Source organism: Dermacentor albipictus, chromosome 4, assembly GCF_038994185.2.
Source record: "Dermacentor albipictus isolate Rhodes 1998 colony chromosome 4, USDA_Dalb.pri_finalv2, whole genome shotgun sequence".
In the NCBI taxonomy this organism is placed as follows: Eukaryota; Metazoa; Arthropoda; class Arachnida; order Ixodida; family Ixodidae; genus Dermacentor; species Dermacentor albipictus.
In genome coordinates, this window is record NC_091824.1 from 153,094,491 (window position 1) to 153,114,499 (window position 20,009).

Genomic DNA, 20,009 nt, shown 5'->3' on the forward strand with positions numbered 1-20,009 from the left:
TCCAGAACTTTTCCTAAAGCAGGAGGCACCGTTTTACACTGAAGCTTTCTGTGGTCTATGGCTAGGATCACGGGATTTCTGGTATAACGTTAACAGAAAACTTTCATCGTCTGTGGCTCATAACCACAAATGAAATGGCTCATCAATTATTTAGGTGAAACGACCGGTACATACATTATACGGAATCACGCATACAACACTCAGAATAGTATACGTTTCATTAAAGAAAAAGCTCAAAACTAGCAAATGCACCACATAATGGATGAGAAGGCGCTCCTGTGCCTGCATGCGATTCGAAGCACGTAGCGCTCCTCACATACGTTTGTCGGTAAAGTGAGTATGCACTTGTTGCAGCCATCAGGGCTCCGAAGTTCGGGCGTTTCCCACTACGGTAAATATTACTGTTGCGCAACCTTCCGCAGCGACTTTCGCTTGACTGTAGCATACAAAATAGGGGATGGCGTAGCTACACTTTCTTGCGTAAAAAGCCCGCCTAGCAACTAATCTGTGTTGTGACAGTGCTATCTGTGGAAAGGTCACGTATTGTGAGGACTCGTGGAGAGCAATGTGCATACGAGGCACGGCGAATATGTCTTCTCTCTGATCCATTCTATGTAGGTGCACGAAGTAGCGGCGCAAGCCAAGTCGCAGCGTGTCGAAATGTCTTAGGCTAATAATTAGGTAAAGTACATGCGAACGTTGGCACGTTAATAATTTCAACCTACGTCGTAATACGTAATCGTTGTAGCTGCAATTTACAGTTTCGCTGTCGAACAACCGTCACCTGGTGGACTGGAGACAATGTTCTTTTTTTTTGTTATTATTGCGATAGCAATCATATGGACACTCCAGCCGCCTTTCTGCCGTCGCCGTGAGATTCTGTATGAGTGAAAGCGTGTAAAGCTGAGCCGGCGAACGCAGTTCAATCTCGCGTGCGCGAGCTTCTTCTTCTTCTTCGTGATTTGATAAGAGGGAAAATACGCTCAGTTCTGCAGCCCATATGGGAGCACGGCGCAGCGTAATGGGGAATGGGGGCGGGGAAAGAAAGATGAGGAACGCGGCCAGGTTTCGTGTCCTCTCCTGTGGCGCGCTACGCGGGGGAGTGAGGCGGGAGAGGATGGCGTTTTAACGCGAGAGCGTTAAGGAGCTCGTGTCGCAGAAAAGCCAGTGTCGTCGGCGTCGGTGTCGGCGTCCGCGGCGTTGGCCGTGAGCGATAAATCCCAGCAGGCACTTCATGAATAAAACACAACTTGCAAGATGGGCTGGGTGGGAATCGAACCAGGGTCTCCGGAGTGTGAGACGGAGACGTTACCACTGAGCCACGAGTTCGATGCTTCAAAGCGGTACAAATGTGCCTCTAGTGAACGCGGTGTTGCCTTAGAAACGAGCTGTTTCTAAGGCTCAGACGTGCGTCGCTTGCTCAGGCGCACATTTCGTTGTCGCGCCGAGCGCTGCGTTGCTCGACGCTCACCGCGTCCTATGCGGGGCGCGTAGTCGCTGCGCCGTAGCCCATGGTCTTACACCCCTTGGCGGGTCGACGGGAACGCTGTCGCGTTCCACTCTTGAAGGCGAAGCTTAAGCGTCCTCCAATTTTTTCTCTGGCGGCTGCTACGGTCGATGTCATCCTTGTCCGCCGCTAAGGCGACCGTGGCGCCTACTACGGCGTTGGCTTCGCGAATCGCGGACGCTGTATGGTCACGTTGGCGGCGTTCGTGTGTCTTGAAAGCGGTTTGCGACGCGGCCAAAGTGCGCACCCACGTGGACCTCATCTTCGAAGCGATCTGCTATGTTTGCAGAGTGCGCGTAATGGCGGTAGCTTCGCATACGCTGTGCTTTCTACGCTTCGTACGCGTTGAAGCGACAGATGCACGGAGGTTAATTGTCTGGTGGCTGTTGCCGCGATTCCCAAACTCCTGTGCCTTCACAGACAGTTTCCGCTGTCATCGAGCGATGTGTGTTTATGTTTACATGTGCGCGTGCAACACCATGCTGGTTAACTTAGTGAGAGCACGTTGACTGGCTAGTTGGTTTGAATCTATGATAGGCTCTATAAGCGCGACTGAACAAGGCCGTAGAAAGAAGCAGACACAGAAGGAGAGCGCTGTTTCCGTGTGTCTGTTTCTTTCTACGCCTTCTTTCAGTCGCGCAGGTGGATTTTATTATTGTTAATTTACATAGTAAGTGAATGTTTAGTTGTATATACGGCCGATAAAACTGCTATCCTTACTTGGTACAGCTGTCTACTAATTTGTTATGGAAATCGGTGCTTCGCCTTTCTGGCGCAACTGAGAATTTTTTTCTTTTCAATTTTTGTATATATGTTGCAAAACAACAGAAAGAGCAACAGCTGGTCCCCTTCGAAGCGGTGTCACCAGCTCGATTAAAGTATCCTGCTGAGCAGGTTGGTAAACCCTAAACTGAGCAAAACAAGGAAAAAGAAACGGAAGAGCAACATCGTATATCATGTAGATATATAGACTATAGAATTGTTATTCGAGTAACGCACGCACTCATACAATCTGTTTTCACTGATGTGTGTATATGGCTGCTTTTATATGTTTTCTTCAAGTGCTACTGATTAAACGGACTTCCATGCTCGTTCTAAGTCACCTGAAGAATGTACATGCTGTCAACGTGGCACTTACGCAGAACAGAAGCGAGGAACGGTCAAAATGTCGGTGCTTGCGGAAGACGAGCGGCAGTCCAGGGAGATGATATTCGACGCCGAGAAAGTGTCAACCTACTACGAATCTTTCATGCAACCCAGCCGCGAAGCCATGAAGGTGTTTCTGGAGCGATACGAGGATTCTTTCTTTGCGGTCGAGAACGGTGCCCAGTGTGCTGATCGCCAATGGTTGGACGTCGGCTGTGGTCCAGGAAACTTCACCAAGAACTATTTGCTCCCGCACGCACCTCCGTCCTTGCGAAGATTGGTGGCGGCCGATTTCTCACAGGTAAAGAGTAGAGCTGTCGCTTGCAAGTTAATCGCCGCTGGCAAGGTATTAAGCTGGGCTCCTTGGTGATACGCCATGCGACCACGTTGTATCTTCTTTATTTTTATTTTTTTATTTGCTGAATAGACCCTGCATTCGAAAAGAATTGGACACACTTTGGTGTGCACCTTGTCTCCGAAGAATTGTCTTCTCTCTTGCTTGCGTTCAGTTTCTTGAAACTCTGCGCTCGCTTCTTTATTGCCAAGAGTGCAAAGTCACGCGGACAACACGCATGACGTTCGTGAGCTCGAAGTGGCGGGCGCGCAGCGTAAAGAAAGCAACACAAGACATATGAGGATTATTCTTCGGGGGCAAAATGGGTCCAAAATGATGTAAAATAGTGTGAGCAAAAAAAAAAGATAAAAAACTGGAAGGACGCTTACGCTTCGCCTTTAGGAATGAAGGGCGATAGCATTAAAAGATTCATGACTGCTTATCACGCTTGCCGCCACATATGTAACCGTAATATTGACCGGCAAACTCAGGCGGCGAACGCTGCATGTGCCCGAAGGCGAGCTTCTTGGTAGAAACGCGGCCTCCTGAGTGGGCCGAACCCCGAGGGTGTGCACAGCCGCGCCATGAAAATTACGTAATCTTAATTTTTATGTTATTGTTTCGCACGTTCAATACTTAGGTCTGAGAAGATATTGGCTCTCGGTGCTTTGTTTCATGGCATATGTTTGCGGCCAGTCATTCTCAAAATTCCGAGGAATAACAGTGTTATACAAATGCTTTTTTTCCTTCACCTGAGTACACGTCTTTGTTAACTTAGTTGTGTGAATGTTGTGAATGTGTAAGACTTGGGCGATATTTCTTCAGTTATGTTTTTTTCTCTTTCTTTACGCGCCTTTTTTTCTGCGGTGAAAGATAAATTTGTTAAAAATGATTAGAGATGCATCATTTTTCATGTACATCGGCCTGTTTGCCGAATTGTAGTAGGAGTAGAGGCCTTTTGTCAGGTTACGTAGCCTTTTGCCTCTGCTCCCGTTCCTGTAAGCAGTCAGGATAAACAAATTTCAAACTTTAACTTCAACAATTTCCTCTACGAACGTTGAATAGCACACCTTTCGTTTCAATGCTACACGTTCACCGCTTACACATCCTCGGTAGTTGCTTGCCCACCCGCATAACACCCTCTCCTCTTTAGAAGAACCCTACCTGTATAGGTTTCTGCTTAGGAAAGCGTATGTCGCCTTGGAAAAGATAAGTCCACCTGTCGAAACCTTTGCTCCTGCTTGCACCTTGTTCTCGTTGTGCTCATTTCTCACGAATGTAAGTCAAGGTGTGAGCAACCTTAGTGATAGAATGGTGTTGCAATATAACCCGCATATAGCGCATGTCGTACAGCAACGCGAGTCATATTATATATATCTTAAGTGCCCGTTCGTGCGGGGCGCTTCAGTGCCAGTGGTGTCGGTGGCATAATTGAGCCAACGAGCACAGGAAAAGATGAAAAAAATTGGAGGCTTATCAAGGTTAAGATCCACTGGGCTTAACCTTAGCGTATCCTTAGCGTTTGGAGGCATCTTGACCGCATACACGCCCGGCGCAAAGACGCTGGCGCGGTTGCGGGCACAGAGACTGACGCGACGGCGGGCGCGCGCCGCTTCATCCCTGGCGTGACGTCACATATCACGTGATGCAGCGATGGTGGCGCCGCCGCCGCGTCGCGCGCGACGGCGCGAACCGAAGCGTGGAGGCCTCCGCCTGGCGACGTCCGACGGCGCGATATGAGGCCCCATCTGCAGCCGGTGTGACGTCATCACGTGACGTCACATCATGTGATCTCACTTCAGGGTCAATGGTGGCCACCGCCGGGAGGCGACCAACGGCGCGATATGAGGCCCCATCTGCAGCCCGTATGACGTCATCACGTGACGTCATGTCACGTGACCTACTTGAAGGTCACTTGAAGGTCAATGGTGGCCACCGCCGGGAGGCGACCGACGGCGCGATATGAGGCCCCATCTGCAGCCTGTGTGACGTCATCACGTGACGTCATGTCACGTGACCCCACTTCAGGGTCAATGGTGGCCACCGCCGGCCGTCGCGCGAAGGCCCGAAACCTATGTTAATATGCTTCGCATAAAAGTCAACGCAGAGCAGGAGATGAAAGATGCGAGCCGCGAATGGCGAAGACCAATGCGAGTGGCCCCTTCAGTGACGTGCGCGCGGGAAACCCGCCAGACCACTCGTTGCGTACTCGTATCTGGCCTCAGCCGGACCGCTCGTTTGGTACTATCTGCTTCCGCCAGCTCTCGCTCATGTTTGTTTGCTTTGCTTCGTTTGGTCTCGTTCGCGCTTGTTTCCATTGTCGTGGTAGGCGACTGTTCTATACTCTGATTGTAATAATATATGGGGTTTTACGTGCCAAAACCACTTTCTGATTATGAGGCACGCCGTAGTGGGGGACTCCGGAAATTTTGACCACCTGGGGTTCTTTAACGTGCACCTAAATCTAAGTACACGGGTGTTTTCGCATTTCGCCCCCATCGAAATGCGGCCGCCGTGGCCGGGATTCGATCCCGCGACCTCGTGCTCAGATACTCTGATTGTATGCGCACGCGAATTGTGTAGTACAGCCGCCCTGATTTTTAATAATATAGCGCGAGCGTCGACTGAACTGCTGGTGAGCGCCTTATAACGGCGATAAGCGTGCAACAAGAGCGTGCAACAAGGCGAGTGCAACAAGGCAACAAGGCTCGTGCGCGAACTCTCGCCTTGTTGCACGCTTATCGCCGTTATAAGGCGCTCACCAGCAGTTCAGTCGACGCTCGCGCTATATTATTAAACATCAGGGCGGCTGTACATGGAGGAAGGAAACTGAGGAGAGGCCCTACCCCCTCCGCGCGCTAGGCGGAAAGTGTGGAGGAAGTGACGTAGTACGTTCTCCTCTTTTCTTGCCGATTTTTTACTTCTTTGCCGTAGCGGCCACGCCTTTCGGGCTGCAATGGCGGCTTAGTTTTGGTTCTGTGCGCTCACACGTGTTGCTCCGTAGGTTTCGTACCGTGGCAAAGGCGCCGTGCGGGCAGGTTTGCGTTGGTCTTCGTGTTTTGTTGCGCTGCGTTATCTGGACCGTGCTCTCGCGGATGTTGCTGTGATCAGGTGGGACAGGAGGAACTAAAATTCGTGAAATGAACGCGCAGGCAACGCTGTACGCAATGTACCGCGCCACGGCAATAACTACGAACGAAGGAATATCCGCGGGAAATTTTGCCCTTTTTCGCAGAATCATGCTAACGTTCTAACGATTGCTTAGTATTGCTGCGGAGCGCGCGGGTCCGAGCAGCATGGTTACGCGCAGTGCGGTGTGGTTTCGCGAGAAATGTAAACAAGAGAGGAGAGCTGGCCCGATAGGCCGAGCAACGCCATGAGCAACGCCAACGTACGGCTTCACTTTAGCTTTACAAAGAGTGACGTCAGGGCCTCTCCTTAGTTTCCTTCCTCCGTGGTGTAGTACTTTATGGAAGCCAAGCGGCACCAACGATTACACTGGAGCAATGGTGGAACCTTCGAAGAGTTAATGTATAAAAGCTGGCCACGCCTGACCCGCAGATCAGATTTTCGACGATCGCCGACACTGCTACATGTCTCTCTCAAATCATTTGCCTCGATATATCGCGAAACGAAAGCACGTATTGAGCTGAGCTGAAATTTCGCATTAGAGAGTATTGTAATCGTCGGTTCATTTTTTCGCTCACGGGCAGCTCTACCGACGCCGGATTTTCAGCGATACGGGGCCGTTAACGCTATCGCGTTAACAATGCCGCAGCAGAATGAACGTTGTCAGGATTATAGGCAGTCTTTGTCCTTCCGAGTGCTGGCGCTATAGTTGCATTGCAAGATACCTGAAAAGTGTGTAAGGCTATTTCCATCTGTGGAACTTCTTATAAGCAGTAAGTGCAATGTAGTGATCTTTTTTTGCAATGTACTCATTTTATTCCGTGCGGACGTTGCAACGTCAGAATCGCGTGACAAGATATCCTTCTCGAGTAAGAACTACTACGCCTTAGTTTCTGACCAGCGTTACTGGCTGTTACTCGAGCAGCTTTCTTTCCACCTGCTCCTTAAGCTTATCACTCATGATCTACGTGGACCGATATACTGCAGCCTCGTACATTGGCAATCCGGATCCTCAATGCGTTTGTAATAAGATTACAGCATGAATATTTTGTAAAAAATAATATATTTATTGAATAAAATATAATTGGAACTTTTCAAGATATTGATGAATAATTGAAATAATTGATCAAGGCTGATCAACCGAATGATCGACCTTCTGAGTGAAGCAAACTTTAACAATCAACCCCTTGAGTCATTCATTGATCGATAAAAATCCGCAGTAGTTTTGAAGATGATACAATTTGTATGGTATAAATTATCCAATAAGTAATAATTTCTATTAATTTATCGTTTCTTTATTTTATTTATTAAGCACATATAATTTCCTCCATGCTGTCTTTGGTGTCAGTGTTTGTTGGCTTCTGATGGTATGACTAATAAAAATCGCGTACCTTCGTTAACCCCACCTTCTTCTCGTTTATCAATAATTAGGTCACTCAACCACTTCATCGACAGATCAATTCAACACAGCTCATAATCTTTGCCCACTCTTGCTCTCTCGCAGGGCATGCTGGATCACGCCGCAAAAAAACATGCACATCCGAAGATTGCGTACCGCCTTCTCGACATCACAAACGACAAAGCCGTGTCCGCGTTTGCCGCGCGCGAAGGTCTCTTTGAGCGCGTATGCTGCTTTTTAACGCTGCATTGGATCAACGACAAGGCGGCCGCCCTCAGGAACCTGGAGCATCTCACGGCCCCCGGGGGAGAGTGCTTGGTGGTGTTCAACCCGCGCGTGTCAATGCAACAGGTGTTACGTGCCATGATTGCGTCCGGCAAGTGGAAAAAGCACGAACACGTGAGTGACGGGCCTACAGGCTGGTGTGGTAGAGATTACATGCTAAAGCGATGGCTGAATAGACGAGTGGGACAAACCTTGGTGGTCGTACTGGTGGTGGTAGCAGCGTCGCAGCATGCGCGGTGAGCTTGGCTTGCAGCTGTCCCGCATTAGCATCTTTCACATTGTTAGTGTACAGTCGTGCTTCACCAAACGTTCATTATTTCTTTCTCTGACGGACCCAAACAATCGACAAATAATTTTTCTTATTACTCCGTGCCCTTGAGGGTGTTGAAAATACGCGTGTGGGATACTCATCTTTTGTAGTCCACGAAGTAACGCCTTTCTATTCTTCTTGAACTGTTGCACAAACGGAAGTAAATGGGGAAAATGCTACGCTAAACACCCGAAGTACAACTTTACTTCCATGTTAACCATGAAGCGGAAGAAATCTTGTATTATTTCGATAACAACTAAAGCCCTTTAGCATATTTTGTGTGGATTGATCCTATATTCTTAGACCGATACTCACTCGGAACTTTTCGTCGACTCTATCAAGTGGGGCACTGTGGTGGTTACCGAACAGGCAAGACATCGTACTTCTCGTCCTTCGGTAATTTTTATAACAACGAACCGCTCGAAAAATATACCTACACTCCAGGGAAATCAAGGATAGCATGAGAACACCTAACGTCAATATTTTTCACACGGGAACTAAACAAAATGAAGTGTGGCTCTGTCCCCCACACTACTGGGTTGAAGGGACAACACGTTCTAGAATGCGGTATACCTTCTTTTTAAGGATATTCGTTATTGGCCTCAGAAGGAGAGGCCACCGCAAGCATTATAATGCACATGAAGAAGCCGTCTTAAACTAATTTTCTGATGCATTGGGTTTATGGAAGCTCAAAAATGCTGTAGGACAATATTGTACACAGTTCTGGTGTAAGAACTTGTATTCATGGTTCATCCCCAGTCGTCTTTTTTGCTGACCTATCATCGACGATACAGTTACACGATGGAAGAGCAAATCTATAGACTCAACGATCCGCCCGATTCTATCTCCGACAAGTGGGAGAAGACCATACGAAGCCCGCTCCTATAAGACCACCAATGGGCCGTCCAGCAGGCTCGCGCAGCGGCTGCCAGGTACTGCCTGTCGGTCCCTGCGTGGGAGACGCCCACTGCGCGCTGACGTGCGTCCTGCAGGACCTCTATTAAAGCTCTTCCAATACAATCCATGACTCCGTGCACGTTTAGAGACACCGTTACACGTATAAGTCATCAAACAAAATATATTTTGCTGTATGTTGTATGTTGAAATATATGTTGTTGTATGATGTAGCCTATTAGTGAGTCACAGCTACGTTATGAACCAATATTTGTGGGGTTTATATTGAGCTTCGCACAGACAATCAGAAGGAAATGGAAGCCCATTTACAGTGGTTTCAGAAACACGCTGCACAAGCCCACTACGTTGCTTTTGACCAGCAGGCACACGTTCCACTCGGTCTTGGTTCACGCTTTATGCCGCTTTTACGTTACTGTTGCTTTGCACGCGTAAAAACTTACCTCGATCAAGGCACACGCAAGCTTATTGGACGGTGATTCCATTTCTTTCTTTGTCACCTTAATGAGGCGAAGTACTCAGGATGGTGCGGGCCATGGAGGCCCTGATGCCGGCTGTCGGCTGCATTTTGAATCGGCCAAACACTCCATTAGACGCAACCAGTCGTAACTGCTTCCTTCTAGTGACAGGAGTGGATGCCCGCTACCTTATATAGACTTGTTCAACGTTATGACCAAAAATCTGCATTCGTCCGCCTGCAGGCTTTTCAACAGTGCAATACCTAACAAGAATCGCTGCGTACACGATATCAGACCTAAAAAGCTCCTTGAAATTGTACAGTATACGATCCTTATACAGCATACATATAAGCATCATGCCATGTATCAAACCTCAAAAAAATTAACCAGTAGTGTGATTGTAAATTTTATATCAAATTTAGCTTTCAATGACAGGTTCTCAAATCCGTTCTCCCGGAGTGCTGGGAGTTTGATGACGCTTACATATAAGCATCACGCCATGTATCAAAGCTTAAAAAAATAACCAGTAGTGTGATTGTAAATTTTATATCATTTATCATTACATTACATTATCATATCATGCATATTATCATATCATATATCATATCATATTACATATCATTACATTTATCGTTACATATCATTTTATTGTACATTTTGCTTTCAATGACAGGTTCTCAAATCTGTTCTCCCGGAGTCCTGGGAGTTTGATGACGTTGACACCATGGTGTCAAAGCTCGAAGGACTAGTCGCATCAACAAGGCTGGTGGCCCTGTCGTGTGAAGTTGTGACTCTGCAGGTCGGGAGCCCCGAAATCGACCTAGAAGTGCGTACGTATCACAGGGCTCCGTCGAAATATTTTAGAGCATGAAATCAGTGGATAAGGCAGAACAAATACACGGTACACTTTTCGGCAAGCCAACACAATTAGTTCCAGCAGGCCCTGTGCTGTCTGTCTTTCCCCAAATTGATTGTTTCCTTTTTTGAGTGTGTTTCACTATATAACGACAGGTTGTTATTGTAGACATGTCTCTTGTTGCCTTAATTTTTTAGGAACACAACCGACCAGCCCTTTTTGGCATTCTTTCTGCATTACAGTGGCTTCTGGGGCTGTAAAAGAGATGCTTTTAGAACGCTTTTTTTGGTAACAAAAACATGAGTATATTGCTTAGCTATTATCACGCCTTTTACCTTGCTCCTGCAATCTGAGAGCAACTGCATTACCCCTCATTTATGCATTTAATGAAATAAAATAAGAAACTTCAACTCTCTGCAGGTACTCTGTGTTCCGCTGTACCGATGTATCCGCACATGAAAGAGGAAGACCAGGCTAAAGTGGAAGAGTTTGTCAGAAACTTGGCTCTCCAAAACAGCATCGTGAACTTCTCGGTTACGGGCATAACGCACCAACATAGGTGCGTCATTCACGCCCGCAAACCAGTATTGTCTTGTTAAGAAGAGGCAGTTAGACCTGGCACAAGACTTCTGTGTGGCGTCTGCAACATCCAACCTTGTTAACAAGACCAAGAGTTCAAATAAACTTTCAAATCTAGAAGCGTAGTACAATTGGTGTAGCATTGTCATTGTTTTACACCGCTCCAATAGTTTTCCCGAAGAAGGGGTAGTTACCCTGACTTTATGATACGAGTTCAATAGGATGTTTGTCACCTACTGACTATCTGTTGTGATTGCAACAAGAACAACACCAACAACAACAGCGGCAGCGACAATTAGAAATGCTCACCAACGCCAAAGTTCGGCGCCCCTCTATTGTTTTCACTTCGCAATATTTATTCACTGGCACGAACAATCCGTCTCGTGCGCAATACAACACGTAACACCACTAGCGTTTCATTCTAGTCTGTAACATTGCGAAAAAGGTCTCAATGCGAAATTTCTCGGGAGCATATTGCAGATGTTTCTTAAGATTTGTAATGCACTTAGTTTGTTCGATCGTCATTTGGAAAATAAATGGCACAGTTTCATCACCATAACAACTAGCGCTATTTTTTTTTGTTAAGAAACAGTAAATGCAGGAGACGCATGTGTCAGTCGGCGGTTAATCGTCAGTAGAGATGCGGCAAGCAAAGCGTGATGCACAAATGTATTATTGAACGCATAGCTTAAGGACATGGGAAAATATTTTCTAAAGCCAACACGAGTCGGCTGTGTTCAATGCATCAGGGCAACCTTATCAGAATAATTCTCTTTCGTATGATTTTCAAGACCTTCCTCTCGTAAGCTGATTGTACATCATGCACTTTCTTTAACAGATCCTATAGGCTCAGTTTCATGCGATTTGTTTGAAGCATAGGACATGTGTTAGAGCCATGTTACGAGTTTCGTCATTGCCTTGATGTCATCCGTCATGAGAATTTCGGTGTCCACAGAATAAGGAGGCGAAAATATTTCAACTTTACTAAAATACTCGTTTCTGGCACAGCGTGCTTTCTTAGCTTATTAAATTATTCGCGACTTTGCCGAAATGACTCCGCTGCCACTTTTGCCATATTAATAACACCACTGAAGAGTGCAGATAAACATTAGTACTTGCACAACTTTACTGCTCTAAGTTCATGAAGATTCTAGCATCCCAAGATCCATGCATGGTAACTATGTGATAATCTTTGAAGACGTAGGTGCAACTGTGGGACCAATGAATATGTGTACAAAAAATACGTTGCACTATGTTTATGCAAATATTGAAATATGCTGAAATATTTTCTAAAGATAAAGCAATCAGTAGATCGCCCTACAGCAATCGGTATTACAATAAGAAAATATCAGTAAGATTTCTTTTCTTAATTGTTCAACTTCCGGACATTCGTTATGGCGCGGATTTTCTCTCAGGCCGTTTTTGAGATCCAGATTGATATCATTGATGTGCAGCACAAGCCACGCATAGCAGAAATGCTGCAGCAGGTCTATGCGTCAGTTATTAGAGCAAAAAAAATTTTTATAGTAGGCTGCTGTTTAGCTTATCTGTCAGTACAGTGGGCACACCGAACTGCGCGACCACATCAACGTCCTCTGGAAAAGATTTATCCATGTCCTTCCCTTCCTCTTGCGATGATAGAGTGTCACGTGGCCCTGCTATCGTCGGCCGAACTCTGGGCTCACAGCGTTCATTAACTTCTCTAGAGCTTGCCTCGTGGTAATCTTTCAGCACCTATTTATCTTCGCTGACTTGCGATACCTTTGTGTATCATCTCTCAGTCGCTCGATAATGCCTGTGGCCTCTGGTGAGTATATTTACCGCTTTTGGTGTCGCTGCGACAGTGTAGAACCTTTAAAGACAGATACATCATCAGAACATCTGATCAGAATAGCTAGCAAATTTTTGCGGAACTTGCACGTTGCGTCAAGGAACACTACACACAGGCACACAGGACAAGCGCAGCGCCCTGTCTATGCTTGAGAGTCAAGTTCTGCTGTAGAGAGAATTCTACTGGCAACACATGCGTGTCATATGACATCTCTTCACGTTTATGGAAACATGAAAAGCCTGTTCATAATCAAATTTCTATTGCACGGTCGAAAATACGGAATGTTTTTCGTAAAATGGTACTTTTATTCCAGACACTTTTGATTATATTTGGTTGCAGTATATCAAGTAGAAATACGTCCCCAAAATATAATAAGCAAAGTTCCAAGTTTTAGTGCTGCTATATATGCATGTAACATTGCTGGTTCCTCAATAGCTGGTGGAGAATACTATAGGTATCAGTTCTTAGAGCTAGTTTTCTTGATCGATGAAAGTCTCGATTGATATTGTTAAGGATTAGGTAATTGGGCCTTTTATTTACTTTTGCTTGATTTTTCTGCGAGATACTTATTTGAGCGAAATCATCTTCCAATAGTTTAAAGCTGCTGGGCAAGTGAGCGTTGGAATTTTCGCTCAGGAGGAATTTCTGCTATAAAGCGGTAAACCAAGCTGAGGAAGAAGACGGTAGCTCGCGGCGGGCTGTCTTCGCCGTATTGTATGTCGTAGCGCCAAGCGAGACGCGTCTTTTTACGAACGTGATATTCCGTCATTGTCAGCGAAAACTGCGAGGCTTTTTTAGTTTGGCTATAATCGGGAACATCGCGCACCTCAGCCGAGGAAACGATAGAAATTTCACAATTCCGCGCGAACCGCCAAGCTCCGATTGCGATAGCAAAATAGTAAATAGTTGTACGAAGGTAGCAGATTTATCGGCCGTGTGAATTTGTAAGCATTCGCTTGCTAAGTAAGTTAGCAATGATGGAATGTGTAAGCCTGTGACCGAACGAGGACGTAGAAAGAAACAGACACATAAAGACAGCTCTTTTGTGTGTCTGCTTCTTTCTACTACCTTGTTCAGCCACGCTTTCTATCATGGATTCAAACCAATTAGCCCGTCAGCGTGTTTTAACGAAGTTAACCAGCACACTGTCGCGCACGCACAGGTAAACAAGAACACATCGCTTGATTACAGCGGAAACTCTCTGTGAAAACGCTGGAGTGAGGAATCGCGGCAGCAGCCGTGAGCCAATATACCTCCGTGCTTCTGTCGCTTCAACGCGTACGAAACGCCGAAAGCACAGCGCATACGAAGCTACCGGCACTACGCGCACTGTGCAAACACCGCATATCACTTTTAAGTTGAGGGGTGCGGGGGCACGCACTTTAGCTACATCGCAGAACACATCCACTATCCAACACTTATGGAAGAGCGCGTGCGCATCCCGGAAATCTGGAGACACGCTTTGAGAGACGCCCTGCACGTGCGCCCTCTTCCGGCCAACATGACACGAGACGACCATAGTGGCCGGTGCCTCGCGCGGGCGGAAGCATTGGCACGTCACTGTGAGAACAAGCACGGAGCATTCTACGTGGACGCCTCCGGCCCACACCATGGGGGTTGGTTTACGGCCGCAGTCGTCGACCAAAACACCGTGGTGAACGGCTTTACGTTCAAAGCACAAGACATAACACATGCGGAAGGGGGTGGCCATCGCGCTCACCGCCGCCGATCAGGACTCGCGGGTCATTATTAGCGACTCACGAGGGGCCTGCAGGAACATTGAAAGGGGCTTTATTCCCTATTTGGAGTACCGCTTACTTCAAGGCAGCAATTATCTCGGAGTCCCCGCGCCCCTCACCATAGTATGGACGACTGCGCACGAGGGTCTCGAGGGCAACGAAGCGGCCGACGCCGCTGCCCGCACGCTCACTCTCCAGGCATCGCCTTCGCCTCCCGTCGCTGCGGACTCCGACCCCGATCCGGTATTTACCTTCAAGGAAATCACCCGACACTACCAATACGGCCAGGCAATCTTTCCTAAGCCCTGTGAGGGCCTCACGAAGGCGCAGGAGCGTGTACTCCTTCGCCTCTATACTAAAACACTGTTGTGCCCGGCAGTCCAAAAACATTTCGACCCTGCGTGCACAGGGAAGAGCCCGTACAGTGAGGAAAAATCTTCGGACATTTTCCACATGGTGTGGGCATGCAAATCAACCCCTCACCTTCCGCCTGTACCCAACCCTACCTGGGAGGACTGGGAGGCGGCCCTGCTCGGCTGCTCCGGCCTGGCGAGCCAGAAGGCCCTGGTCGGCCGTGCCCGAGCCGCGGCTACAGCCAATGAGCTCCTGTAATGAGGTGCCCACCTAGTCTGTATAAGGAACGGCCCCTTAAGGACTGCTCCACACGCTCCCTATAATACTTCGAACAATAAAGTTTTTCAGTCAGTCAGAGCGCTTTCAAAACACACGAGCACAGGCAACGCGTCCCTACGGCGTCCGCCAATGCGTCTACTACGGCGTACGCGATTCGCGTGGCCCTCGTCGTAGTTGAAGTCGCGGTTGCTTCCCCTCTGTACGGAGTGGCGGGCGAGGAGAACCTCGAAGAACGCTACCAGCCGCCGGAGAAGAATTGATGATGATGATAGTGATCTAAATAAAAGGAAGGACGCTTGATTCTGCAACCCGTGAGGGAGCGCGACAAAGCGTCGGGAGAATTATTCCCTCCTCCTTCGCAACCCCCCCCCCCACCTCCTCGCGCGCCGCAGGAGAGGGCACGCATCCGGGCCGCGTTCCTCACTCGCGCTCGAGAGATTGAACCGCGTTCGCCGGCTCACCCTCGCTATCTTTCACTCACCGGGAACCTCACGCCGACGCCGACGGTAGAAAAGCGCCTGTAGTGTACCCATAATTACTATCACAATAAAACGAATTCGCAAGCACATGGTTTCTTGGCGCACACGGAGATAATTTAGCTGTGTAACGTCACTGGGCACCCAGTGCCGTAGTAAACGAAGAGGAAAAGACAGTGCTGGCCGTGCTCACGACACTTGCGCCATCCTCAGTCAAGTAGTTTCTCTATGAAAATGTTGATCTACAGAAGTAAAGATTGGCAACCATTAGTAACTTGTTTTCCTTACCTTCATCGATCAGGGAGCACTGCTCCACTCGAACAGTCGGCACAGCCTACCATGACAGCGTCAGCGTAGTCCCTTCCTCTGAAATTGTCGGAGCTGAAGCCGTAGCCGTTATACATGTGCTCCCATGTCAGCACCGCCAGGACTCCCCTTTTAGCGTAATTTAACTATGTGTCACATCTGTAAGATGGGCAAAATACCGCGGGGTCATGATTAAAGAACACTTAAAAGCGAAACCAAAGTCGAGAGTACTAAGAAATGACCAAAAAATTCTGCGCTTCTAGGCACAGGTTGAAAAGTAAAGCGAACATATATGTCGTTACATAGGTAAATCGAACTTCCACTTCGCCGTCACGTAGGTTAGTCGAACTTCCTCTTGTAATTCAAAACGCAAATGGCGACTACTACGTAACTGATTCTTTTTTGCTTCTGCCGTGTCCATGGTAATCCAAAGGCGGTAATGTAATAAAAAAAGAACTGGTCACTGGAATGTTCTTCAGCGTAACCAGTTTGCGCAACAAGCATTCAAGTACCTTCGGCAGATATAAATTGCGAGTTTTCTAGTCGTGTACAAAATGAAGAGGAACTGCTGACATATACCGGAGCAAAATTTCCGTCTGCGCGTCAGCTAGCATCTATCGGCAAAGTAGCTTCAGTTTCTTGCAACATTGCAGAAAAATGCGCCGTGCCAAACCAGAAAAGACATTCACTTGAAAACAAGCGCGCAAGATCTTTCGTTTCGTCCTATAGCTGTTTTGATAAGCGTTGCGCTTGTTTCTTCATAACGACCGCAGAAAAATTGTGCTTACCTCTCGTCCGCTGGGAAACAGAAAAATTTCGACACTGTGTTGCTTCCCGAATTTCCAAAAACACACAGCCGCGCAGCAAGCCTTGTATCCTTGCCTCAGTTTTTCCGACATTGCTGGAATATTGGCAGGCACAGAAATAAAGTTTTGAACTGTGTAGCACACGGAAAAACGTGCACAGAAAGCAGCAGGAGCAGACAAAGGTATGTGCAGCCGAAGCTATACGGGCGAAAGCGCCGCCCGCGAGCACCAGAAATGAAGTGGCCAAATAAAGGTATAGGATGCCGAAAAAGAATATAGCCAAAAGCACATTTTATTCGTACACGAAATTGCATCACTTCACTTTAGTGCTATGTAGTTTGAAAAGATAGAGCCACATATACAAAAGCTATTGAATTTTCCTTTGGCCGCCAGTGTCATGGCGACGCTTTATTGCCAATACCGACACTAGCCCGACTGTCCATCCATTTGGGTATGGTATCAATGGACGCGGTCGCCACACGCCTTATCGATGGCGTCAAGAGGGAACACACGACGCGCGCTAAGGTGGCGCCACCTCATAGCGATTTTCGCCGCAGAACGCGTCTTGTTCCCGCATTACGCTTTTCTTCACACCCTCTCGCCAAACCGTCCTCCACCGCTTTTCTTTTAGCGCTGTCTTCGCAATCGCCGTCTTTCATTCCTGGCTGCGTTGCGCGTTGGCTGCTTCATCCTTCGCTGTGTTCGTTCACTCGGTAACGTCGAAGGACCCCGAGCTACAGCGAGGGACGCGAACGCTCCGTGCAGGAAAGGGCGCATAAGAGCGGCGCTGAAACAAATTATATGCATTCGAAAATGCCTGAATTTCCCGTCATTCACGTTTCTGTGGAAGTGTATAGCTGAATATAATCAAGTGATATTGCAGCAGGGGTGACTGCTACGCCGTGATATCGAAAAAAAAAAATACCGCGCGAGAAGCCTTAATGTACACGTGCATAATAATAATAATAATAATAATAATAATAATAATAATAATAATAATAATAATAATAATAATAATAATAATAATAATAATAATAATAATAATAATAATAATCACCAAAAACATTTATTGGTCTCTGCGGAATCTTGTCAGTCAGGGTATTCTTGGACGCTCTTGGCTGGGTTTAGCATGGGTGGGGCCCTTTTTCCAACTGCATGCATGCACGATGGTTTAGCAAAGCGACTAGATTTCGCAGTTCATGTTCACTCGCAAGTTAGCATTGTATTGTTTCGTCAGGTTCTCTGTCCTGTTTGTTGTAAACTTGTTTGTGATTTACTAACTTGTCTTAGTTTAACATTATGAGAAGCTACTAAAGTTTAACATTATAGCAAGCTACTAACATTTGTAGGACGCCGTCACGACAGATCGTCAGCTGAATAAATGAAGCGCTGCGCGCCGCAGCCGACCGTTTACTGGCATCGCTTGGTAGCTTTTAGCCGTGGCAGCGAGAACCATGTCATTTATAAGACAGTGACAGTGTCAGGCATATGTCATTTATAAGACAGTGCCGAATTTTGTTGCTCGCAAGAATTTTGGCTACAGTGGCACTTTTATGGGTAATGCTTCTCCTGAGCAATGATATGTTTCAGCTGAAATAACGAAATTTTCCTTTTCAGCGTACGACAAGAACACTAAGTCGTAGGACAGGTATGAAAATGGGGAATCTTGCATGACTATAATGGTGGGCGCGGACTAGAATTTTTAGCCGTCTTAATCACAAATTTCAAATAGAGCAATCAGTTCTGCTGATTTTATCGTGCAGCATCTAGAACAAATTAAGATCTGAATTGCCATATAGTACGTATGCAGTTGTAGAAATAAGTTTTCGTTGAAAAGAAATACGCCAGAACAACCGAAAGGAAGGCGGTGATCTTGAGGCGGGAAAATTACACGTGGAAACAATCCATCAAAATTTGCGCGCAAAATTTTCAGAATCGAATGGCTGATTCAGCCGAAGCGTACTGAATCCATTAACGTGATTAGAAATTGATAAAGATAATGACATTATTTGTTTTATGCACTTAGGACTTATACATTAGAGTACCTATTACAAGACATTTCAGGAGGCAAATGGCATTTATAAATGAATAAAATAGTTTGGTCAATCACTCATACTGCCGCTTACTTATCTATGTTGAAAGGCTAATTGCAAAGAAGTTTCGCTTTTCTCAGTTGATTATAAATGAACAGCATAAAACATTCAAGCAATATCGGCAAAGCCACACGACTCCTAATGGTATAATTTCGGTATAAGCAGACGACGCGAGCAGGTGGTGGGTAGCGGCTCTGGCGGAAGTCCAAGCATGTCGCCTCCATTATTTTTCGATGAACCGCGGGCACTGTGCAATACCGTAGTTACCGCCGACTAGTCGTGTGCTCTAAGTCAGGTGTCCCTTCCGACAAGCAATAATGGCGCCATTTTCTTTTCAGTTTCGGTATCAAAAACGTCTGGTATTGCGCATATTCGTAATATTACCACTCGTATTTCAAAAAGTAATATTTTTCAAGGGGGCCCTTTATACCCGCGCTAGATTAAACGGACTGACAGCTGGCCAGGATTTGCTGGGAGACGTTGATGGAAATAAAATCACCATAATTTATAGTGATTGAATACAGGGCACTGTTCGCGATTTAAGTAGGAAATGCACTATAATTTTAGACTGGCAAAGAAAGTGTCAAACACCAGTAAGTGGCAGGGCCTAGTGGTGACCGCTTGGTACTTTGGATGTAGTACATGAGATTACGGTGCGTAGGTTGACGGTTATCAAACAAAGCATACTCCTGACTTAAAATTGCTTTTGGAAATAGTATTAGGCTTTTGCTCTTCATTCTACAAGTATTGCAAAGTAAAATAAAGTCACAGGCCAACGCGGTGAACTTTTATTGTAGAACCGGCAATTTAGGATGGCCGGGCCTAAGCCTCCCATGAGGGGACGTCGAGGGTTTGCGTCGCTGCCGCCTCACGGGCGTGCTGGGTCGCCCAGGTTTGGTCGTCGAGGGCGCGCAGGTGCGCAGAGCCTCATGCAACCGCGACGAGAGGGTCGTGGTGTTAATGTATGTGTACTCTGCTGGGCACTCCCACAGCATATTCGGAAGCGTAGCCGGGTGAATGCCACAGCGTCGGCAGTTGGGGGTAGTGTAAACGCCTGGGAATATAAAGTGGAGCGGGTGGGTGAAGGGTATGTGGCTGTTTGTAGCTGACGCAGGGTGGTAGCCTGCGCGCGGCTGAACTTGGGGTGAGGGGGGGGGGAGTTCGGCGACTGAGGTAAAAGGCCTTAACGAAATCGTTATAAGTGGTATAA

The 20,009-nt window shown here is 47.0% G+C and overlaps 1 protein-coding gene across 1 annotated transcript; it reads left to right on the plus strand.

The window, feature by feature from the left end:
- The first annotated feature begins 2,631 nt into the window (after nucleotides 1-2,631).
- On the plus strand, nucleotides 2,632-11,046 carry LOC135903839 (juvenile hormone acid O-methyltransferase-like). The gene is made up of 3 exons (XM_065434247.2): nucleotides 2,632-2,954; nucleotides 7,621-7,914; nucleotides 10,154-11,046. The coding sequence occupies exons 1-3, from the start codon at nucleotides 2,673-2,675 to the stop codon at nucleotides 10,349-10,351; spliced, it is 774 nt and encodes a 257-aa protein (XP_065290319.1). The 5' UTR covers nucleotides 2,632-2,672; the 3' UTR covers nucleotides 10,352-11,046.
- The last annotated feature ends 8,963 nt before the right edge of the window (nucleotides 11,047-20,009 follow it).